The sequence below is a fragment of the Ursus americanus genome, chromosome 9 (assembly GCF_024610735.1).
Source record: "Ursus americanus isolate L20-20 chromosome 9, mUrsAme1.1.p, whole genome shotgun sequence".
NCBI classification, from domain to species: Eukaryota; Metazoa; Chordata; class Mammalia; order Carnivora; family Ursidae; genus Ursus; species Ursus americanus.
In genome coordinates this window covers 46,866,372-46,891,877 of record NC_142135.1, presented here as the reverse complement: position 1 = coordinate 46,891,877, position 25,506 = coordinate 46,866,372, and the positions used below count along the sequence as shown (strand labels likewise).

Genomic DNA, 25,506 nt, shown 5'->3' with positions numbered 1-25,506 from the left:
AAGAATTACACGACGTTAGTTTGAGTGTTAAAGATACTAATGGTGCAAATCTATTATGATGATGATTGTTGGATAAGTTCTACTTTAAGAGGCTTTAACAGAACAAGAAAATTCCCAATCTTGAGAATACATCAATAAAAATAATCATATTATTTTCACATCTTATTTTAAAACAAACCTTCAATAAAATGAGTAATCCAACATCAGATTTATGAAGCTTTTCTCAAGAGTAGCAGTCACTCTCTACAAGGAAAAAAATGTCCAGCATCAAATAATTGTTACTCAGACTACATCTGAATGGGCTAAAGGAACAAAGAATTAAATTCTTATAGTGGCTTTCCTCTGAATAGACAGCAGAAGGCTGACATTTGTTTCATTTTTTTTTTAATACCTCAAATATCCAAGGGCTCCTTCCTTTTTACCCATTGAGCAATCAACCTAAAATACCAAATGTACCACAAAATGATAAAAGACTGAACAGTTTGGAAGACGACAGGGAGGTAGGGGCAGAGGCATAAAACTGTAGACAATAAGCTAATTTTCTGCAAAGGGTCCTGTTGACAGTTACAGAATGTTTAGATTTCTAGCAAAAGAGGGTGTCTTTACTTATCTTCAGTATTCATGAACAGTATTCATAAGGCAGAAGAGCATGAACATTTTGTTGGGATAGTTTGTATTAGGGTGTTTTTCTTTTCTTTTTTTTTTTTTTAAGATTTTATTTATTTATTTGTCAGAGAGAGAAAGAGAAGAGAGCACAAGCAGGGGGAGTGGCAGGCAGAGGGCTCCCTACTGAGCAAGGAGCCCGATGGGGAACTTGATCCCAGGACCCTCGGATCATGATCTGAGCCAAAAGCAGATGCTTAACCGATGAGCCACCCAGGCATCCTATATTAGGATTTTCTTGTTTTTCCAGGGCACTTTTTTCACACTAATTCAGTGTTCCTTTGATGTACTTTCAGTGGCCAGTTGTGACCTTTTTATCCCTAGCCATTTGAAACTGGGAATAGCAATTCTTTTTGAGAACTGTGTTTCATGCCTATGATGAAATTGGAACAATTTTTGGAATTTGGTGTAATTATGTCTCATTTCTTGCCAATAAATATAGATGACTTATATCATGTGATAATTCTTTTTAGAAGTTCATTTACTCTGAGTAAAATGAGCCCATCTTTGGGCTGCCATTAAGCACAGCTTTTCTACTTTGGGTTTATAGTTTGGAAAAAATAATCTGTTTGGTTTTATTTTATTTTTAAAGACTTAATTTATTTTTCAGAGAAAGAGAGAGAGCACAAGCAGGGGGAGTGGTAAGCTGAGGGAGTAGCAGGCTCCTTGTTCAGTCCCCTGATGTGGGACTAGATCACAGTACCCTGGGTACTAGATCATGACCTGAGCCGAAGGCAGACACTTAAACAACTGGGCCACCCAGGCATCCCAATCCCTTTAGTTTTAGACAAAGAACATACTATGCTGAAAAAAATACAACCTTATTTTAAGGCAAGGAAATTGAATCCCCTTTTCTTAATTAATTATTGAACTTAGTTGCCCAGAAATAATATGTCTCACTTGTTCCTTTAATGCAAAGGAAGGATTTTGGCATAACTTAATTTTAGTGGAGGAACTGAAGGCAATTGATATTTGTGAAGAAATTTAATAGTTCATATATCTTCAAATTGAAAGCAAGCTGAGATGATAAAAATGAAAGAGAATATTATTGCTCTGGGGACTCAAATTTTCTACAGTATGTATCATTGCAGTAAGGGAGTAAGATCCTGCTGCTGGCCTATGTTAATATTATTTTTGTTAGTACTGAACTAACTTCTTCCTAAGTTCAGAGTGACTAAGAGGAGTGAATTAGAACTCTTAACTGTTAAGAGAATTGGTCTTGTGAAACTTTTAAATTAAGTATCTACTTTTCCTTGTTGATCTCTGTTCTATTGGATATATTTTAAGCAAGAGACCTGTTTTGGTTTACATTAAAATCTTTTGAGGCAAATTTCCTTGATGATCTCAACAAATATCATGGGGGACGTTCTTGAGGGTTTCTAGTATCTTACCTGCATCCTGGACACCCTAATATAAAGGGTAGATTCCACAGGCGCATATGTCACATCAAAGCTTCATTAGCAGTGCTTTTACCAGGAATGCCATTCAACTTCCACTAAGTTGTGCTGTTATAACAGTCTAACTCTCAGTAATTTATAATAGCAGTAGTTTATTTCTTGCTCATTTACATATCCCTTTACATGTCGCTAGTCTGCTCTATGTTTCTTCTTATTCTGGGACTCAAGACCTTATCTGGGATGTGCTATTCCCTTTGCAGAGGGAAAGAGCAAGATTGCTGGTGAAAACAGGCAGTGGCTCTTAAAATGTCTACTTAGACATGAATGTCATGTCCATTTACATGCTTTGGCCAAAGCTGTTGAATGGCCCTGCCCAGTCTTCCACTATACAACATCCCAGAAGGCCCAGGCAGTATGGCATAAACAAACACACACATTAGTATTTCGGCAGCAAAATGTAATACATAACCTGGAAAGGAATTTTTGGAACTATGCAGTTTGCCATACCATGCTTAACCTTTAAGTTATTGAGTAAACTCTTGACTACAATTAACATTAGGTTTATAGCCATCTGATTTTGTAAAATCTATGGCCACATGTGCAAAAGTTTTTCCATTTAATCAATAAATTTTTCTTACCTCTTATTGTCAGTTGTGTGCTGCAGCACATTTTTCATGATTCTTTTCCATTAAAGTCTTGTTCCTAAAACACAAAAATTATGCAATATAACAGTCCTACTGTAGATCAATGAATAATTTGGCTGAGATGAAAATAAATGTCTTTTATTGGGGGACGGTAGCATTTGTAGGTTTTTGCAATGGAGCATAGCTATGAAGTTTTGTAATAACATAGTTTAAGAGGAACTCTTGAATATAGAATTTTTAACTAAAGCAATAGACATATATATACATACACATACATATATATAATTAAATTAACCAGTATGGTAAACAATGAATAATTAAATTGTGTTTGACAATTTTTAATACTGCTTTTTTTTAATCTAGGAATCCAAGGCATTATAGAGGCATATCGGGCCTGCCTTCCTCAGATAAAACTCTATGGACCAACTAATTTTTCTCCGATCATAAACCATGTGGCCAGGTTTGCTGCTGCAGCCACACAACAACAGACAGCTTCTGTAAGTGCTGTAGTGCCAGGGGACAAGGAGCATGTGGGCTGGGCGTTGCTTCTGGTGCCATTTTTCCATTTATTTGTTCCACTGAGATACAAAGAGCATGAAGTAATAATATAGCTATCTTTGGTTCAGGAGTAACAACTGTTGTTATTAAATTAGTGATCATTAAAAACAAGACAACAAAAAAATAGCCCTTATCCTCATGAGTCTTTTCTTTGCCATTTGAATTAATTTTCTTAAATAGGTTTTACTAAAAAGAAATGATTAACATCTACCCTTTCAAAGGTAGACTTAACAAATTAAGGTTGAGAAAATTTATAATTTCGGTTGGTGATGAAAACTTACTTACTGTATTTAAAAGGTTTGGATTAGATAACCATTACCTGTTGGACCTTGATACCAAATCTCTCTTAGCTTCATAACTTTTTATACCCAAAAGTAAGGCAGGGATTTTATTTTACCTCATATGATTGCTGAAAGGTGAAATAAGGTAATTCATATAAAGTGCACAGTGCCTGGGGCAGAGTAAACACGCAGCACGTGTTAGCTTTGTTATAAAACTTATTTCCATTCCAGATTTAAATGACCCAAAGATTGAGTCACAATTTTATATAACATTTTACCATCCTCTAAAAATGTTTATCAGAAATGACAGAATTGAGAGAAAGATCCCCTCCTTAAACCATATCCGTTTTTTAAAAAGTACACTTTAGTTTGATAAACAATTCTACTTCCATATTTGACCTTTTAGAAGCAGAGTTGCCACTTACTCCTTTGATCAATACTTTAACATATTTAATACTTATGTTAAAGTATTTATTCCTCACTATGCTCACTAAAAGTTTAATCTTTGACATTTAGATGTCTTGCTTCTGTATATTTATGCCAACCTTATTTTGTGGTCTGTCGCACTTTTAATAAATCTGCAATTTTTGTATCAATAAATTCCCTTGTCATTAGAGAAATTAGAATATTTCATGTAGATTGTATCCTGGGTAGAGATTGGCAAGGAGACTGAGCAAGAAAGAGACTGAATGACTCATTAAGCTGGAGATGTTTTTAACCATTGCTTTTATTGTTTGGGAGCTCAACCTGTTCAGTGGATATAATTTTCTTTCTTGGCAGCAATATTATGTGCTCTTAATCATTACTGATGGTGTGATAACAGACCTTGATGAGACCAGACAAGCTATAGTTAATGCTGCCAAGCTTCCTATGTCCATCATCATTGTTGGAGTAGGAGGTGCTGACTTCGGTGCCATGGAGTTTCTGGATGGTGATGGTGGAAGTCTCCGCTCCCCATCTGGAGAGGTAGCCATCCGAGATATAGTCCAGTTTGTGCCTTTCAGACAGTTCCAGAACGTGAGTACCACTCCTCCTCATTCTTCATGCACACTAAGGAGTTTGAACACAGAGCTTCACCAATCCATAACCAAGTAGTTGAGTAGGTGTCTGGGGTGAGGATGTATGGATTTTTGGTTTGAAGAGCGCTAATTAGCTTTCACAGTTTTGCTTCAAGTTGTATACTTGCATACTTGCAGTCTATATGATAAATTGTTATAAATGGTGTTGCTATGAATGTTTTAAAATACATTTTATCTTTACCTATGTATGTAACAAGAGGAAAACTCTATACAAGTATATGATGAATTTGCGAAACTGGAAGTTGATCTGATGAAAATCTCTCAGGACTTTGTTTTACCCAGTTAACTCCAGCGGTAACATCTTGTAAAACTATAGCACAGAATCCATGGCCAGGATGTAGACATTGATAAACAATCAAGGTCCATCACCTCAGGACTCCTTGTGTTGCCCTCTATAGCCACACCCACTTCCCTTGTCCTTCCACCCCCCTTTAATCCTAGGCAACCACTAATCTGTTCTTCCATAATTTTGTCATTTCAAAAATGTTACAGAAATGTTAGGGTTGGCTTTTTTTTTTTCACTCACCAAAATTTTCTGTAGGGCTGTTGCTGCATGTGTTCCTTTTTATTGCTGAGGAATATTCCACGGGTGTAACCGTTCATCCATTGAAGGACATCTTTAATTGTTTTCAGTTTTTGTCTGTTATATGCAAAGCTGCTATAAACATTCATGTACAGGTTTTTGTGCAAGCATAAATTTTTTTCTTTTTTCTTTCTTTTTTTTTTTTTAAAGATTTTATTTATTTATTCGACAGAGATAGAGACAGCCAGTGAGAGAGGGAACACAAGCAGGGGGAGTGGGAGAGGAAGAAGCAGGCTCATAGCGGAGGAGCCTGATGTGGGGCTCGATCCCACAACGCCGGGATCACGCCCTGAGCCGAAGGCAGACGCTTAACCGCTGTGCCACCCAGGCACCCCTGTGCAAGCATAAATTTTTATTTCTCTAGGATAAATACCCAGAAGTGCAGTTGCTGGGTCGTATGATTATTGCATGTTTAATTATTAAAGAAACTGTTGAACTTTTCCAGAATGGTTATGCTTTTTTACATTCTCAGCAGTCAATGTATGAGTGTGGGGGAAGGTGATTAAAAGTGTTGTTAGGGATCCTTGTGATGATGAAACAGTTCTGTATCTTGATTGTGGTAATGGTTATACAGATCTACCCAGATGATAAAATTACATAGAATAATATATCCACACATGCAAATGAGTGTAAAATAAAACTGGGAAAATCTGAATAAGGCCTGTGAACTGTACCATTATCAGTTTTTTGGTTTTGATATTCTACTATAGTTATAAAAGGTACTACCTTTGGAAGAAACTGGGTGAATATTATTTTTACAACTTCCTATGAATATGTAATTATTTCAAAATAAAAAGTTAAAAAGAATTAATGCCAAGTGAATGAAAAACCCACCTTTAAAAGTTAAAGAAAAAAGTAATTATCAAATGCCAAAATGCTGGCACCAAAAAAGGACTTGATAAATATCAGTGGGAGTAATAAAGCACTCCTCAGTAACATCGGTTTTTTAGCTTATTCTGTGTTTCATAGACTGTTCCTAAAACAAGATATAAGCCTAGGAATTAGGAATTACTGCTTTTTACTGACAGGCGAGGTATTCCTAGTCTGTTATCAAAATGCCAGTAAAAATTTGGTTACTAATAAAGTCACTTTGATTTTGTTTTTTCATAAGGCTCCAAAAGAAGCGCTCGCTCAGTGTGTCTTGGCAGAGATCCCCCAGCAGGTGGTGGGCTACTTCAACACATACAAACTGCTTCCTCCCAAGAACCCAGCTAAGAAATGAAAGGGGCTATGGCCGCCGGAGCAGAATTCTTTTGTGCTGTGGAGCAATGGATTCCTCTCCCACCCCGAATCATGAATCTGTTATTTTACATGCTTTTTCTCCCCAGCATTTATGATGTAAACCTGGTTCTCTATGGGTTATATCTATTTAAAGCATTCTTTTTATACTTTTTTTGGAGGAAAGTGCTAAGTTAATCTTTGCTCAATCGATGCAGTGATTGCTAGCGACTTGCAGTGACGCTATGGGGATTAGAAACTTGTGTGAGAAAAGTTGATTTGGTGGTTGTGGTGTTTACTTTCATATGGTGAAAATACTATTTTTGAATGTTTATCAGTAGAAAGACTGAAAAATTACTGGGTTGTGATTTACAGGTTGCTGTACTTTGTTCTAGGCAATATATGTTTTACAAACCAATGTAACCATACCTGAAAACAAGAACTTCTTAAATTAGATGATACTGAATTTGTTCCTATAACTGTATTCAGTGCTTTTCCATGGGATAAAACTACATTCGCTTTTGCCTGAATTTTGCAGTTTAGACAATGCAGTTTACAAAACAGTATGCATTCACTTAGGACTTCTTAAAAAATACTGGATGAGAAGGGAAGGCATATATCCAATTCTTAAAATGTACAATCAACAAGTAAAAGGAACCTCATATAAGTAAGCCATTTTTATTTGCCTTCCTGGATTTTCCATTTTCATTGTAGAATACTGTAAACATGGTCAAATTTGACCTTTTCATTTACTGTATGTGACTTTCAGGATTCTGTATCTGCGTAGATAATAGGTTGTCCTAGATTCAACATTATTAGAGTATTTTAATTGGAGTTTACTAAAATGGTTAGGACTGCTTTGTCCAGGAAAGCTATGAGGACCAAATATATACGGGGAAATTCAGAATTCCATTTCCTTTTAACTAATGAAATATTTAAAAAAAACACAATTTTTATAATTTCCTTGCTAAGCTCTCACACATTGATTTGTACATTTGTGCAGATTCATTTAGACATTTTCTCCCTTTTTTAGTAACATTTTTAGTCTGATTTTTAAACTCATGATAGTGGTTATGTATTAATCAAAACCAAATTTTGCTTTTTAATTATTTTATTTCCTAAGCCCAAAACATGTGTATTAAGCCTAAAAATGTGTTATAACTTAAAAAAAAGTTTCCCACTGCTGCGTTAGGGTACAGTGGACTTTACGTGCTTTTTTTTTTTAGAGTAGAATTTTTTTTCCTGATTTTTACCCTTTAGAACGTATTACTTAGCAAATGTGACATTTTCGGAATAGATTCAGTAACATTTTATTAAAGGATCTGTGTGCCAAGTACTATGCATATTCGTATGTTGGCCAATCATCTCTAACAATTTAATGTTAAAAATTGTGTGTTTATCCTATATCCTTAAGTGGATGCACCAGTGCCTTGCTGACATGCCTTTCAGTCTTATTGAAAACTTGTACCAGAGCTCATATCGCTTGTTCTCTGGAATACCTAAAGGAGATGAGCTTTTAGTCATGAAGAGCTTTGGCTTCTCAGAAACAGCTTGTTGCCAAGGTCAGGCTAAAGAGGAGACCTCCTGCTGTTGTGGTTGCCTAGCTCATGTGAGCAGTTCTCACTTTCCCACTTAGCTAGCTCGCCTTTGCATGTGTGCTATTAACCTGAAGGTACCTAACTAGTAGTCTGTTACCCTATGGCAATCTCAGTTGACAAGTCATTTTAACAATAGTTAAGTGAGAAGAAAACTGATAATTCTTCCAGTAGTTTGGAGACTTTTTGGCTCAGATGTCCTGATTTCAATTCTGTTTGTGTGCTTGGATACAGCATATATACATTGCTCTGGTTTTCAGGATTTTTTTCTTTAACAAATTGAAGCCTTAAAAAAAAAGATGTACACACATTCTCAGTGTATGGTGGAACAGACAGAAGTAGATACTGCTTCTCTAGGTCCAGAGCAGGGTCCAGAGCCCTATTCACTGGGCCTCCTCCTCACTCTCCTTAACCAGCTTCTGGCAGCTCCTGAGTTATTTGCACGGGGCACTCGGAAACCACTGATCAGGAGCGTTCCATGTTTTCATTAGCCAAATAACAGTACTTCTGTCACCACTGTCAAAGTGATTTGGTCTTCATAATTTTGTGTTCTGGTTTTAACCAGAATCATTCCAATTTTTATTTTCGTTTTCATTCCAATTTTTAAATTAATTTTGTTTATTCATTCTTGATCAGATTCATCAGTAGATGCTGTTAGTCATAAGAATTGTGATTCCAGCAAATGAGGATAATTGATTCCTTTTTTGCAGTTTTGAATAAAAGCATTTACAATTTCTAAATTACCATTTTGTAAAATTCTTACAGTCTGACCATTTCACCTCATCATATGCTGATTTAATATTGTTTTATGTAAAAATAGTCCTTTTCCCTATTGTGCCATCATTCATTCAAGTGTCATTAGTTCCTAAATTGCATTAAAAAAAAATAACCAAGTTGACTTTCACACCGTATATAATCAGCTGTATTACAAATATATATTGGGGTCACAGTGTCCTGGATAGAGATAATATTTCTCACATATGCCTTTACTGAGAAAATAATACACCAATTAGCATGGTCATGTCACCTTGTGCTTCAAATTGAAATTTTCAAGATCATAAAATTTCAAAGTCAGATCAGGGATTTACAGCTGTTTTTTTGGTAGTGCCTTAGGCAGCCTTTCCAGAGAAAATTCTGGGCCCATTGCTGTTTATGCTTTATTTGACATATTTTGCCTTTTTCATTTTATAAATTTCCTGGAAAACCATCTTCAATAAATTGTCCCTAGTCTCTTTATGTGTGCAGTTAGTAGTAGTGGGAGTGACACATAAGGGAAGCCAGAAGTTTGGTTGAGATTGCAAGAGACTATTTTGTGCTTATTGATGTCATACTTGATAATAAGTGTATAAGTTACTAATATATGAATTGATGTTAAATATATCTCCCATTTGAATTCCCATTGGATAAAATTATTTCTTGATGTGATACAATAGTGCCTTGTTTTCATTTATTCTTTCTCTAAATGTTATTAAAACCAGTAGAAAAATTAGAAATAAAGTGAATATAGTATTTTAGGTGGCCTGTATTCATATTTTACTGAATTGAACAGTTTGGGTTTTTTTTTAAATTATTTTATGGGATTTATTTATTTAAAAAAATGGAATGGAAATAACGTAAAGTGTGCTGGAATATAAAGTGTGGGAGGAAAAGTCATAGGAGAAGAGGGGAGAGAGGAAATGGAGTGATTGGTAGAGATTACATCCTGCAGGACCTCTGGGGCATGCAAGGGAGTTCAGGCTTAAGCTAAAGGTAATAGGATGCCACTGAATTGGCTTAAACAAAAGAATGATGTAATCAGGTTTACGTTCTTGAAAAACTGGAGAGCCTTACATTTTAGGTCAGGCAGATGGATGCCTGTTGCCAAACTTGGGCCTGGCCACAGTGGCTTTGCCTTGATGAGGCCCTGATGAGGGAGTTAGTAGTGGTCACCTTATGGCAGAGACTCAGATGTTTGGTCACATACTTGCAAAGTGTCTGATTCTAGGTCAGTTTCTGAATTCTCTGCTTTTCCTGCCACAATCCTGACTCCACATCAAATCACACATAGGTGCATATCTTATCAATTCTTTGGTGGTTCAGATCCTGGTTTGCACGTGGTGGTGATACAGATCCCCAGGATTGCCAAACCCTTTCTTGTAACAAGACCATGACCCTTGTCATTTGTTACCAATCATGGCCATTGAGCATTGGCTACAATTCCCCCAAAAAACTCACAACAGGTTGTGGTATCCTTGGAGAATTTTACTCTGGCTTGGCTCTTGATTCTGTCCTCCTGAAGAAGAAGTGACCAGTGACGGACACCTAGGTGGCTCAGTTGGTTAAGTGTCTGCCTTCATCTCAGGTCATGATCCTAGGATCCTGGGATCAAGTCCCACATGGGCTCCTTGCTCAGTGGGGAGCCTGCTTCTACCATTGTCTGCTGTTCCCCCTGCTTGTGCTCTGTCAAATAAATAAATAAAAATCTTAAAAAAAAAAAAAAGAAGTGATCTGTGAGACAAATATCATTATAAGCAGAATCTTTACTTCTTACAGCAGGGAAAGAGAGGCCATGATATCTCTGGCCTTTTCACCAGCAGACTGAGCACAACAGGTTTTGTAACAGTACCTGGTCTTTTAGGACTGGACTCAGAAGAGCATCAGGAATTGGGGAGTTCTAGAGAGTTCTCAGAAGACTAAGTAGGAAGTAATTTGTCTTTTTCAACCAGTCCTTCCATCCAGTAAGAAGTATTCACTTGTTTTTGAGCATATATTTATTGAGTAGCTTAGTACTGGCAATCAACAGGCAACATCAAAATGAGTAAAATTTCTTAGTAACTTCAAAGAGCTTATGATCTAATATGGAAAAGGAGGCAGTATATGATGCTAACATAAAAAAAGAATAAGCAAGGTGAGGCGGCCCTTTTGTGTTGAAAGTAGGATTGTTTCTTCTTATGCCTTTAGGCATCCATAGTCAAGAGTACAGAGGAGACTCCCGAGCACTGCTGGCAAGATGCTCCCCCCTCCCCTCCTTCCAGCACTCCTTTCTTTCTTCCACTGTTCTAGGGCTGCTGGGACTGATCCTGCCAGTACTCACAAGAAGTTCAAGATTATAAACTTCCTCACTCTAACCCATCTCTAGCTCCTCTGTGCAATCCACATCCTAACCACACCCCACTTCACTGCAACTGCCCAAACCCTTCCACTCTGCCCTGAGAACCTGGGTCATTCATTAGCATAATCCTTTCTATCAGTGCTTTTTCTGAACAATCCCTTCCTGGTTTTACTCTAATTAAAACCAGCTGTCTTGAAGAACCTTACTTCCTCTGCAGTCCTCTCAAGTAGTTATTTTCTCTTCCCAATCTACCATTGGTCTTGGAGGCAGGATTAAGTGTCCTCCTTGGTCTGCCCTTCGGTCTTAGATAACCTCTCCCTCTTCTTTAAAACCTCCAGCATTGAATCTCTTATCATTAGTTTAGATCACTTTCTACCCCTCTGTAATAATCTTTTTCTCCACCTTACCTCAATCCTCACTCTTGAAGTCATACCCTAGACTTTATTATTACCCATAATAATACTCTTTCCTAAAAACAACGCTTTCCTAATCTCAAATGTCCCATTTTCCAATAACAACCCACTTTCCAGCTCACTCCCTCTAGTACTGCAACTTCAACAAATCATTCTCCAACACTACCTTCAAGTTACTAATCCCACCAATTTTTCAGACTCCTTTTCTAGACTTTTTTTTTTTTAAAGATTTTATTTATTTATTTTTGAGAGAGAGAGAAAGATCACAAGTAGGCAGAGTGGCAGGCAGGAGAGGGAGAAGCAGGCTCCCTGCTGAGCAAGGAGCCTGATGCGGGGCTCGATCCCAAGACCCTGGGATCATGACCTGAGCCGAAAGCAGATGCATAACCAACTGAGCCACCCTGGGCACCCCTCTAGACTACTTTTCTACTGATCTTTGCTTTGGCCACTCTGTTCCAAGCATATAGGCTTTCTTGCTCTTACGTGAATATGCCTGGCATATTCCTGGCTCAGGTCTTTATCACTTGCTGTTGCTCCTTCCTGAAGAACTCTCCCTAGTCACTTGTGAGCTTTGCTCCCTCACCTCCTTCAGATTTTCATTAAAGTGTCACCCAGTAAGGCATTTGCTGATTACTTCTTTAAAATTGTACCTCTTTCCCCAGTATTATCTATCCCTCTTCCCTGCGTAAGTTTTAGTTATTTTATTTCTTGTCCTCTTCACCCACTATCATGTCAGTTCCAAGAAATCAAGGTTTTTTGTGTTTTGTTATTTTGTTCATTGCTGCATCCTGAGCCTAGAGGAGAACTTGGCATTTAGTAGTTGCTCCCTAATAGACATGGAAAAAAATGAATGAATGAGGTATGTGTTAGAGCATATGTAACGATAGAAATTAGTTTATATGAGAAAATGTTGAAGTTTAGAGTGGGGAGATTTTCTTTCTTTTTTTTTTTTTTTAATAATGATTTTTTATTATATTATGTTAGTCACCATACAGTACATCCCCGGTTTTCGATGTAAGGCTCGATGATTCATTAGTTGTGTATAACACCCAGTGCACCATGCAATATGTGCCCTCCTTACTACCCATCACCGGTCTATCCCATTCCCCCACCCCCCTCCCCTCTGTAGCCCTCAGTTTGTTTCTCATAGTCCATAGTCTCTCATGTTTCATTCCCCCTTCTGATTACCCCCCCCTTTCTTTATCCCTTTCTTCCCCTACTGATCATTCTAGTTCTTATGTTCCATAGATGAGAGAAATCATATGATAGTTGTCTTTCTCTGCTTGACTTATTTCACTAAGCATTATCTCCTCCAGTGCTGTCCATGTTGTAGCAAATGTTGAGAACTCATTCTTTCTGATTGCTGAGTAATATTCCATTGTATATATGGACCACAACTTCTTAATCCAGTCATCTGTTGAAGGGCATCTCGGCTCCTTCCACGATTTAGCTATTGTGGACATTGCTGCTATGAACATTGGGGTGCATATGGCCCTTCTCTTCACTACGTCTGTATCTTTGGGGTAAACACCCAGTAGTGCAATGGCTGGATCATAGGGTAGCTCAATTTTTAACTTTTTTTTTTTTTTATTTATTTATTTATTTTTTTTTTTTATTAATAATGATTTTTTATTATATTATGTTAGTCACCATACAGTACATCCCCGGTTTTCGATGTAAGGCTCGATGATTCATTAGTTGTGTATAACACCCAGTGCACCATGCAATATGTGCCCTCCTTACTACCCATCACCGGTCTATCCCATTCCCCCACCCCCCTCCCCTCTGTAGCCCTCAGTTTGTTTCTCATAGTCCATAGTCTCTCATGTTTCATTCCCCCTTCTGATTACCCCCCCCTTTCTTTATCCCTTTCTTCCCCTACTGATCATTCTAGTTCTTATGTTCCATAGATGAGAGAAATCATATGATAGTTGTCTTTCTCTGCTTGACTTATTTCACTAAGCATTATCTCCTCCAGTGCTGTCCATGTTGTAGCAAATGTTGAGAACTCATTCTTTCTGATTGCTGAGTAATATTCCATTGTATATATGGACCACAACTTCTTAATCCAGTCATCTGTTGAAGGGCATCTCGGCTCCTTCCACGATTTAGCTATTGTGGACATTGCTGCTATGAACATTGGGGTGCATATGGCCCTTCTCTTCACTACGTCTGTATCTTTGGGGTAAACACCCAGTAGTGCAATGGCTGGATCATAGGGTAGCTCAATTTTTAACTTTTTAAGGGACCTCCACACGGTTTTCCAGAGTGGCTGTACCAACTTGCATTCCCACCAACAATGTAGGAGGGATCCCCTTTCTCCACATCCTCTCCAACAATTGTTGTTTCTTGCCTTGTCTATTTTTGCCATTCTAACTGGCGTAAGGTGGTATCTCAGTGTGGTTTTGATTTGAATTTCCCTGATGGCTAATGATTTTGAACATTTTTTCATGTGTCTGTTAGACATTTGTATGTCTTCATTGGAAAAGTGTCTGTTCATATCTTCTGCCCATTTTTTGATTTGTTTATTTGTTTCTCGTGTATTGAGTTTGAGAAGTTCTTTGTAGATCTTGGATACCAGTCCTTTATCTGTAGTGTCATTTGCAAATATCTTCTCCCATTCCGTGGGCTGCCTCTTAGTTTTTCTGACTGTTTCCTTGGCTGTGCAGAAACTTTTAATCTTGATGAAGTCCCATAAATTCATTTTGTCTTTTGTTTCTCTTGCCTTTGGTGATGTATCATGAAAAAGGTTGCTTTGGCCGATGTCGTACAGGTTGCTGCCTATGTTCTCCTCTAGAATTTTGATGGATTCCTGTCTCACATCGAGGTCTTTCATCCATTTGGAGTTTATTTTTGTGTATGGTGTGAGATAGTGGTCAAATTTCATTCTTTTGCATGTAGCTGTCCAATTTTCCCAGCACCATTTATTGAAGAGACTGTCTTTTTCCCACCGGATGTTTTTTCTGCTTTATCAAATATTAGTTGCCCAAAGAGCTGATGGTCCATTTCTGGGCTCTCTATTCTGTTCCATTGGTCTATGTGTCTGTTTTTGTGCCAGTACCATGCTGTCTTTGTGATCACAGCTTTGTAGTACAGTTCGAAATCCGGCATTGTGATGCCCCCAGCTTTGTTTTTCCTTTTCAACAGTTCCTTGGAGATTCGGGGTCTTTTCTGGTTCCATACAAATTTAAGGACTATTTGTTCCAGTTCTTTGAAAAACGTTCTCAGTATTTTGATCGGGATAGCATTGAAAGTGTAGATTGCTCTGGGTAGCATGGACATTTTAACTATGTTAATTCTTCCGATCCATGAGCATGGAATATCTTTCCATCTTTTTATGTCTTCCTCAGTGTCTTTTAAGAGTGATTCATAGTTTCTAGAATAAAGGTCCTTTACGTCTCTGGTTAAGTTAATTCCAAGGTAACGTATGGTTTTTGGTGCTATTGTAAATGGGATGGATTCCCTGATTTCTCTTTCTTCGTTCTCGTTATTCGTGTACAGAAATGCAACTGATTTCTGAGCATTGATTTTGTATCCCGCCACGTTACTGAATTGCTCTATAACTTCTAATAGTTTGGGAGTGGCTTCTTTTGGGTTTTCCATATAGAGTATCATGTCGTCTGCGAAGAGAGACATTTTGACTTCTTCTTTGCCGATTTGAATACCTTTGATCCCTTTTTGTTGTCTGATTGCTGTTGCAAGGACTTCTAGTACTATGTTGAATAATAGTGGCGAGAGTGGGCATCCTTGTCGTGTTCCTGATCTTAAGGGAAAGGCTTCCAGCTTTTCCCCATTGAGAATAATATTTGCAGTAGGCTTTTCATTAGAGTGGGGAGATTTTCATCTCATTGTGGGGAGCAGTCAGAACACTGGGAAGATCTTGGAGAGCTTCACAGGTGGTTTAGTATTTCATCTGAGATTTGAAGGTTACTTAGGGTTTTCTAATGTAGAGAAAGCAGAAGAACCTTCAGACAAGGAAATTGACATTGTCTATGGCTTGAAGTCAGAAAGTAATATGGGTTACAAACATTGTTGGTACAGGGAAAGGAATATGTGTTTGTAATAACCTTTATATTTCATAAACAAATCTCTCTACTCACTTTTACAAATGGGATGTCAAAATTCCAACTCTGTTAATTTTTCACATTCCTATTTTAGTGAAATCTGTTGTTAATCCCTTTCTGAAGTGCAAGGTAAGTCCGAAACTTTCCTCTCAGATTTGGAATATAAATATGGTCCTTACATGGCAGACTTTACCATTTTTTTGCCCCTTGAAATTTTGAGAAATATACTTGTTTATTTGAAAAACTCCTTCTTCAGGTGGATACTACTTTTATCAAGTTAGGCCATGATCTTCACGTATGAAAAACAATGTGGTATCTTTGTCCTTGGGTTCTGCCATGCTGTGGTATGATCTTGGGCATAGGATTTTGTTTTGTGTTTTGTATAATGGGGCCTTGGAGAAGTAATCTCTAAATTCCCTTTCAAGTCCAAGATTCTGGCATTAACAACAGAGCTTGATTTATTTAAAGCTGGATGCAAGAAATCGCATCACAAGCCTGGTTAATAACCCTTAGCATGCACTGTGTGATGAATTTCTTATTACTTAGAGTTTCCACAGATAGGGTCCTTGTAAATTTGGCACAGTAGGCAGAGATGACTAGGACTACAAAGGGACAGTAGGAGGGGCTGTGACCTTTCAGATAGGCTTCTTCCCTCATCTGAGGGAGTTATTGTCTAGAAATGTCAGGTTGTATTGCTTAACGATGCACATTTATTTGACCTTTGCACTGTCATTTCTAGTCACAAAAGTTATAGTAGGAAAAATACAGCCAGTCATAAAACCCATGGAGGAAAACATCAAATTTTACTACAGTGTATGGGTAAGGAACTTAAAACATGAATTTCAAGTATCTTTGCTTTGATTAGATATAATAAATTCCAGAAAGCATAATGATTAATATCTTCCAAAGATTTAAAAAATTCCTCATAGGAAAGTAAAAGAATTATTATAAATATAGATTAGACCAAAATTACAGAAACTACAGACTCTTTCTTCTCTTGTTGGTGTTCTATGTAGCAATTTAACATGTGATACGTAACTGAAATGAAACAGTTTGTTATATAATATTTTAGGGTTATTTATTAGCAGTGTTTCACCAAAGATGGTTCCTAGAAAATGGGAGGGGTCCAAATTATTCCCTTTCTGTGCATGTGCTTAGAGTTTTGGGCTCATTCTAATACAACATTTGATATATTTATTCACTTTAACAGTAATTTCAGATTCAAAGTTCTCTCTCTCTCTAAGTAGGCTCCACGCATGGAACTTGAACTCACGACCCTGAGATTAAGAATCACATACTCTACTATCTAAGCCAGCCAGGCACCCGAAAGTTCTCTTTTAGAAAAAGAAAAGTTTTGTTTATTTTTGACGTGATCTATCTGTAGGATTACCAAATTTAGCAAACAAAAATATAGGCACCAACTTAAATTTGAATTTCAGATACATAATAAATAATTTTTTAGTATAAATAGGTCCTAAATACAGCATGGGACATACCTATACTAAAACGTTACTCATTGACTGGATGTCCTGTATTTTATCTGGTAATATCCTGTCTGGGTGATTGCAAAAATGGCTACAATCCTTCCCCTCTCTGTACCCACTACTTTGGCAATGTGACTTTGCAGTCCTCCCATCAAGAGGTGGATTTTATTTCTCCGGCCTTTGCATCTAGGCTGGTCTTGTGACTTGGCTAATAGAATTCTAAGCCTAGACCTCAAGAACCATACTCACTTCTGCCTTCTCTCTCTCAGAACCTTGTGCAGCCTCCAAGCCGAGGCTAGCCTTTTGGAGGATAGGAGACTATATGGGTGACACGAGCCAACCCATCTGAGACTTCTAGACCAGCAGCTCCCAGTTCAGGAGCAGACTATAGAGCTTGGACTCTTAGCCCAGTTAAGACCAGACGAACCACCTGTTGAACCCAGCCCAAATTAGCAACCTACAGAATCATGATTACTGTTTTAAGTCACTTAGTTTTAGTTAGCAAAAGCATGTTGATGCAGTCTAACAATGTAAAACAGAGCTGGGCATTTTTTAAGACTACTGGACAGCCTATAGGTTGTGCAGAATTTTGAGGGCTACAGATGAAAGTAATATAAGAGGTAATTTTTGTAATCAATTTTGAGCAAATAATACTTGAAGAAAGCTTCAGGGAGTCAGAGGAAATTGCTTGTTGAAAAAACACTTGGGGCCACAGAAAAAAATTTACTTCTATAACCAGATATTGCTTTACTTCTTTAACAATGTAATGTTTATAAAGTGTAGAATTTCTGAGTGACTCCTTGCTTTATTCTTCCTTTTCTAGGGATCTTTTCAGGATACATCCCTTTTAACCGGCCCATTCTGCACTATAACTTTGGCAATTGATTACTGAGATCAGACCCAGGTGGGGGTTGAGGAAGAATTTTCATATAACTATGCACTATCAATTAGCCAGTTAGTCAACAGACTACTTGTTGACTAGTCAAATGACTAATGAACATGGCTCTATCAGGGATCCAGAGAAGAGAGATATGTGGGTTAGTAGTGGTAGGGGAAAAAAGAAAAAGCAGTAGGGAAAAGTTCAATCTCTATGGGGATTCCTGGATGTCTGGGTTTTTACTTTGGGTTAAGATAAGGGTGATGGGATTTATGATGTGGTATTTCAAATGCTAAATTCCTCTGGTGACCCCCAGAGTTGGTCTTTGCTTAAGGTTTTCTACTGTCCTAATTTGATCAGTCAGCTGCCTTCATTATGTGGCCAGAGGGGTTTATGACCTCCACTGGGAAATAAAGTTTTGAGCTCTCTTGTAAACTACATTCCTTGCATAGATATTGATGGTTCAATCCTGAAACAGAATGTGATCAGATCCTGTGTGACTAAGAATGCTGGGAGCTTGTTCATGGGATGCCAATCGGACACTTCAGTGCTTGCCTGGGCTCTTTCTCTTGCTGCATTTTGTCCATTGCCTTTAAATAAAAACAGTGAAGGTGAGTGTGAATATGAATATGAGTATATGAGTATGAATAGGCTCTGTGGAACATGGTGAGTCCTTTCCAATAGCCTAACTTTGGAAATCTTTGCACTCTTGGTGACCCAGGGCAATTAATGATTACTAAGTCCCATTTTCCTAGTCTGGAAAATGGTGAAAATGATAAAAATAATGACTTTGTAGGATGGTTAAGAAGAGTAAATGATTTAGTAGTGGTACCACATTTAGAACAATAGCTGGCACACAGTAAATGCTATACATTAGTTCTTATTATTTTGAGCCTATTTGAAACCTTAGCATGGGGGAAATTTTGCCTCAATTTCATTTTTTGGGGGGCTGGGGGAGCAGTATATATATGTATAGAAATTGTTTCTTGTCCACTCACCTATTATTAAGAAAAATACCTTGTTTTAAAATAGTTGATTTTTAATAGTTCATATTGAGTAGGTCACTGTGTGGTAGGGCACATAACATTAAAAGTAATTTATTGTTTGTCTGCAATTCAACATTCGCATTTTTATTAGGGCACATTCAAATGCCCTAGTGTGTGTTCAGAAAATAGTGACAGGGCAACCATTTTGCATTCTTAATGATGTTTGGTTTAAGCTGATGCTAGATTTAGTTTGCATTTGCTGGAGAGCACACTGTTTAGGCAAGGAGATAGGTGGGGGGGAGAGGTCCTGGAGGGAAAGATGTCAATGCTAACCCACATCATGACAAGTGGAAACTGAGTTGCATCACAAATACAGATAGAACACAGGAGACAGCATGCCCTTGGGGAGATTAGGGATGAGGCTGAGGAGTGTTCTGTACCAATAGAGTTTTGTCAATAGCAGTGAGACTTACTGTGACTTGAAATTGAGTATAGGATATGGGAGGATAAACCCTGCCATCTTGAAGGGATCTGGGTGAGAAAAAGAAAACCTGAATGAGCACTTCCTGGGAATGTGTAAATCCTCAGCAGAGCTGAGTGAAAAGAACACAGAAGAATAAGACCTGAAGTTCCAGGAGACTGGGAAGATGGCAGAGTAGGAGGACCCTAAACTTGCTTGTGCCACAGATACAACTAGATAACACTCACATCAGTGTAAATAACTCCCAAAATGATTCAAAGACTGGCAGAACAAACTCCTCAAGTAAAGACATAGAAGTAGCCACATCATAGAAGGTAGGAAGGGCTAAGACATGGTTTGGGACCCAAGTGGACCATGGCCAGCCATGGTTGGGAAGGAGCTGGTGGCACAAAGAAGGGTGAGAAAAAGACTACCACACTGGGGAACCCAAACAGGGAAGAAAAACATCCCTAATATTTGGTTTTGAAAACGAGAGGGGCTGAATTTCATGAGTTCTTACAACCAGTGGGACTTAGAGTCTGAAATTAAAAAAAAAAAAAAAAGTTGGTGGGTTCAGCTCTGGGAGAGCCCAGAGAGTGTTAGGAAGTGGAGTACCTGCCCTTAAAGAGGTAGCACAAAAAACAGCCCACAGAGACAGTGTAGAAGCAGCAATTTGAAACATGTCTGGGACATACAGGAGGGAGTTATCTACTCATCTCAGAGCATGGCCTGGAGAGGCAGGAATCACAAGGAGACCCCTCTAGGAACAAAGTTGCTGGCAGGCACAATTCCTCCCTTACCTTCCAACAAAAACACACAGCCACTTGTGGGAACCAGCATGGTGCTGAAAGTTGTTACTTAACTTGCTTACACCAAGCCCTGCTCCTGTGCTTTGGTGGATCGGACCTTCCTAATCACACTTGCCTCATATTCCTGCTGTTGCTGGTCAACTCTCCCAGAAGACTGACACAAACCCTGCTAACACCAGGTCTATGACCCAAGCATTTTGTGGAATCTTGGTTCAGGCAGTGGTGGCAGCAGGCCTCATTTTCTAAGCAGACCAGTGTGCACCTTGTTAAAATGTGCCCCGCTCCAGTCAGGACCAAACACAACCCACAACAGGCAAGGGAACCTCTGCAGACAACTGGACTAGAGGAAAAAGTGGATAGTACACAACATCAGGGCATAGGCAACACACATAGGAGACATTCTCTGAAGTGCCAGGCCACAGGGAACAGGGGACACTACACTCCAGTGCATTATAGGACCTCTTCTTCATAAGACCATTACCTTCAAGAGCAGGACACATAGCTGACTTTCCTAACACAGAGAAGTGGACACAGAGAGTTGGACAAAATGAGGAGACAGAGCACGATGCCCCAAATGAAAGAATAGGACAAAACCACAGCAAGAGACCCAAGCAAAACAGATATAAATAATATACTTAATAAAGAAAGTAATGATCATAAAGTTTCTCACTGGACTTGAGAAAAGAGTGGAGGGCATCAGTGAGACTCTAAACAAAGTGATAGAAAAGAATGAATCAGAGATGAAGAATATAATTGTGAAATTAAAAATACACTTGATGGAATAAATAGCAGGCTAAAGGAGGCAAAGGAATGAATTAATGACCTGGAAGACAGAGTACTGGAAAGTAACCAAGCTGAGCAAGTGAGAAAAAATTAGGCAAATTAAGAGTAAGCTTAGGGAACTTGGTGACTCCATCAAGCATAATATCATTTGCATTACAGGGATTCCAGAAGAAGAAGGGAGAGAAAGGGGGGCAGAAAATGTATTTGAACAAATAATAGTTGAAACATTCTCTATTCTGAGAAAGGAAACAGATATCCAGATCCAAGAGGCACAGAGACATCCCCACAAAATCAACTTAAGGAGGTCCACACTAAGACCCATGATAATTAAAATGTCAAAGGATAGCAATGAAGAAAAAAATTTTAAAGCAGCAAGAGAAAAGAAGACAGTTACATACAAGGGAAACCCCATAAAGCTATCAGGATTTTTCATCAGAAATTTTACAGGCCAGAAGGGAGTGGTGTGATACATTTAAAGTACTGAAAGGGAAAATTCTGCAGCCAAGAATATTCTATCCAGAAAGGCTATCATTCAGAGTACAAGAAAATGTAAAGAGTTTCTCAAATACTAAAGGAATTCATGACCACCAAACCAGCCCTACAAGAAATACTAAAGGGGACTCTTTGAGTGGAAAGGGAAGACCATAAGTGAGAATATGAAAAGTAGGAATTAAAAAAGCAGTAAAAATAAGTATGTCACAAAATTAAGAGTGTAAAATATGACATTATATACCTAAAATGTGAGGGGGAGCGGAGTAAACAATGGGTTCAAACTTAAGTGACTATTAACTTCATATAGACTGCTAGCTATATGCAGAAGATGTTATATACAAACATAATGGTAACCACAAATCAAAAGCCAGTAATTGATATGCAAAGAATAAAAAGAAAGGAATCCAAATATATCACTAAAAAAAGCTAGCAAACCATGAAAGAGAGCAAGAGAAGAAAGGATCAGAGAAAAACTACACAAACAACCACAAACAAGTAACAAATAGCAATAAATACATATTTATTGGTAATTACTTTGGATGTAAAGGGCTTAAATGCTCCAATTAAAAGACATAGGGTGACAGAATGGATTAAAAAAAAAAAACAACAAGACCCATCTATATGCTGCCTACAAGAAACTAATTTCAGACCTAAAGACACATACAGATTGAAAGTGAGGGGATGGAGAAATATTTACCATGCAAATGGATGTAAAAAAAAAAAAAGCCAAATTAGCAATACTAACATCGGACAAAATAGACGTTAAAACAAAGACTGTAATAAGAGACAAAAAAGGACATGATATAATAATAAAGGGAACAATTCAACAAGAAGACATAACAATTGTAAATAGTTATGCACCCAATATGGGAGTACCCAAATATGTAAAACAATTAACAAACATAAAGGAACTAATCAATAGTAAAGCAAAATAACAGCAGAGGACTTTAATACTCCAATTACATTAATGGAGATATCATCCTAACAGAAAATCAATAAGGAAAACGGTAGCTTTGAATGACATACTGGACAGATGGATTTAGCAAATATATTCAGAACATTCCATTCTAAAATAGCGGAATACATATTCTTTTCAAGCACACATGGAATTATCCAGAGTAAATTACATATTAGGTCACAAAACAAGTCTCAATAAATTAAAAAAGATTGAAGTCATACCATGCATTTTTTCTGACCACAATATTATGAAAGTAGTAATCAACCACAAGAAAAGAATCTGGAGAGAGCACAAATACATGAAGGTTAAATAAAATGCTACTAAACAATGAATGGGTCAACAAAGAAATCAAAGAGGAGATAAAAAATTGCGTGGAAACAAATGAAAAGAAAACCACAACAGTCCAAAATCTTTGGGATGCAGCAAAAGTGGCTCTAAGAGAAAAGTTGATAGCAATACAGGCCTACCTCAAGAAGCAGGAAAATCTCAAGTAAACAACCTAACCCTACACATAAAGGAGATAGAAACAAAACAAAACAAAACAAAACACCAACAAACAAAGACCCAAACCGGCCAAAGGGAGAAAATAATAAAGATTAGAGCATAAATAACTTATATAGAAACTAAAAAAACTTCCATAGAACAGATGAATGTAACCAGGAGCTGGTTCCTTGAAAACATAAATAAAATTGATAAACCTCTAGCCAGACTCAGCAAAAACAAACAAACTAAAAACAAAATAAAAACATGGGGCACCTGGGTGGCTCAGTCGTTAGGTGTTCGCCTTCAGCTCAGGTCATGTTCTCAGGGTCCTGGGATCGAGCCCCACGTCGGGCTCCCTGCTCAGTGGGGAGCCTGCTTCTCACTCTCCCTCTGCTGCTTCCCCTGCTTGTGCTCCCTTTCTCCCTCATTTTCTGTCAAATAAAAAAAAAATATATATCAATGTACAGAAATCTGTTGCGTTTCTATACAGTAATAATGAAGCAGCAGAAAGAGAAATTAAGAAAGCAATTCCATTTATAATTGCACCAAATATAATAAAATCCCTAGGAATAAACTTAGCCAAGGATGTTAAGACCTGTACTCTGAAAACTATAAAACACTGATGAGAGAAACTGAAGATAACAGAAATAAATGGAAAGACATTCTGTGCTCATGGACTGGAAGAACAAATGTTAAAATGTCTATAATACCTAAGGGTATCTATGGATTTACTGCAATCCCTAACAAAATATCAACAGCATTTGCCCCAGAACTAGAACAAAGAGTCCTAAAATTTGTATGGAACCACAAAACATCCCAAATAGCTGAAGCAATCTTGAAAAAGAAAAACGAAACTGGAGGTACGACAATTCCAGACTTCAAATTATATTACAAAGCTGTAATAATCAAAACAGTATGGTACTGCCACAAAAATAGACACATAGATCAATGGAACAGAATATAAAGCCCAGAAATAAAGTCACAATTTTATGGTCAATTAATCTTTGGCAAAGGAGGAAAGAATATACGATGGGAAAAAGACAGTCTTTTCAACAAATGATGTTCGGAAAGCTGGACAGCTACATGCAAAAGAATGAAACTGGACCATTTTCTTACACCATGCACAAAAATAGACTCAAAATAGATTAAAGATCTGAATGTGAGACCTGAAGCCATAAAATTCCTAGAAGAGAACATAGTCAGTAATATATCTGACATTGGCCATAGCAATATTTATCTAAATAGTTCTCCTGAGGCTAGGGAAACAAAAGCAAAAATGAACTATTGGGACTACATCAAAATAAAAAGCTTCTGCACAGTGAAGGAAACAGCCAACAAAACTAAAAGGCAACCAATAGAATGGGCAAAGATATTTGCAGATGACATATCTGATAAAGGGTTAGTATCCAAAATATATAAAGAACTGATACAACTCAACACCAAAAGCACAAATAATCCAATTAAAAATTGGGCAGAAGACTTGAACAGACATTTCTCCCAAGAAGACATACAGATGCTCAACAGACATGTAAAAAGATGCTCAATATCACTTGGCATCAGGGAAATGCAAATCAAAACTACAATGAGATATCACCTCACAACTGTCAGAATGGCTAAAATCAATAACATAAGAAACAGCAAGTGTTGACAAGGATATGGAGAAAAAGGAACTTTGTGCACTGTTGGTGGGAATGCAAACTGGTGCAGCTACTGTGGAAAACAGCATGGAGGCCCCTCAAAAAGTTAAAAATGGAGCTACCTTATGATGTAGCAATTGCATTACTAGGTATTTACCCAAAAACCCAAAAAATGCTGTTTTGAAGGGATATGTGCATCCCATGTTTATTGCAGCATTATTTGCAGTAGCCAAATTATGGAAGCAGTCCAAGTGTCCATTGATTGATGAATGGATAAAAAAGATGTGGTGTATATGTATAAATGGAATATTACTCAACCATAAATAAGAATAAAATATTGCCATTTACAAAAACATGAATGGAGCTAGAGAGTATATAACCTAAACAAAATAAGTCAGAGAAAGATCAATACCATATGATTTCACTCATATGTGGAATTTAAGAAACAACAAATGAGCAAAGGAAAAAAAAGAGAGAAAGACAAATGAAACAGATTCTTTTTTTAAAAAAAGATTTTATTTATTTATTTGAGAGAGAATGTATGAGTGGGATTGGGGAGAGGAGCAGAGGCAAGGGGACAAGCAGACTGCCCACTGAGTGGGGAGCCTGACGTGGGGTTTAATCCAGAAGCCTGAGCTGAAGTCAGATGCTTAACCAATTGATCTACCCAGGCCCCCCCCCGCCCCCCTCGCCCCCCCCCCCCCGAAAACAGATTAACTATAGAGAACAAACTTGTTACCTGAAGGGAGGTAGGAGGAGGATGAGTGAAATAGGTGATGGGGATTAATCATTACCTGTTGCAATGAGCACTAATATATGGAATTGTTGAATCACTGTATTGTATACCTGAAACTAAGATAATAATGTATGTTAACAATGCTGGAATTAAAAATAAAAAAAAAAACTAATTAAAAAAAGAAGACCTGAAGAGTTTTATGCATTGTAAAGCCA

The 25,506-nt window shown here is 37.6% G+C and overlaps 1 protein-coding gene across 2 annotated transcripts in view; it reads left to right on the top strand.

Moving 5' to 3' along the window:
* CPNE3 (copine 3) overlaps positions 1–9,532 on the top strand; it is a 50,327-nt gene extending 40,795 nt beyond the window's left edge. For both annotated transcript variants that reach the window (XM_045806020.2, XM_045806017.2), the window contains exons 14-16: positions 3,068–3,201; positions 4,324–4,560; positions 6,317–9,532. In XM_045806020.2, the coding sequence (XP_045661976.2) occupies positions 3,068–3,201; positions 4,324–4,560; positions 6,317–6,427 (482 nt within the window). In that variant the 3' untranslated portion in view covers positions 6,428–9,532. The remainder of the gene's footprint in view (positions 1–3,067; positions 3,202–4,323; positions 4,561–6,316) is intronic.
* The last annotated feature ends 15,974 nt before the right edge of the window (positions 9,533–25,506 follow it).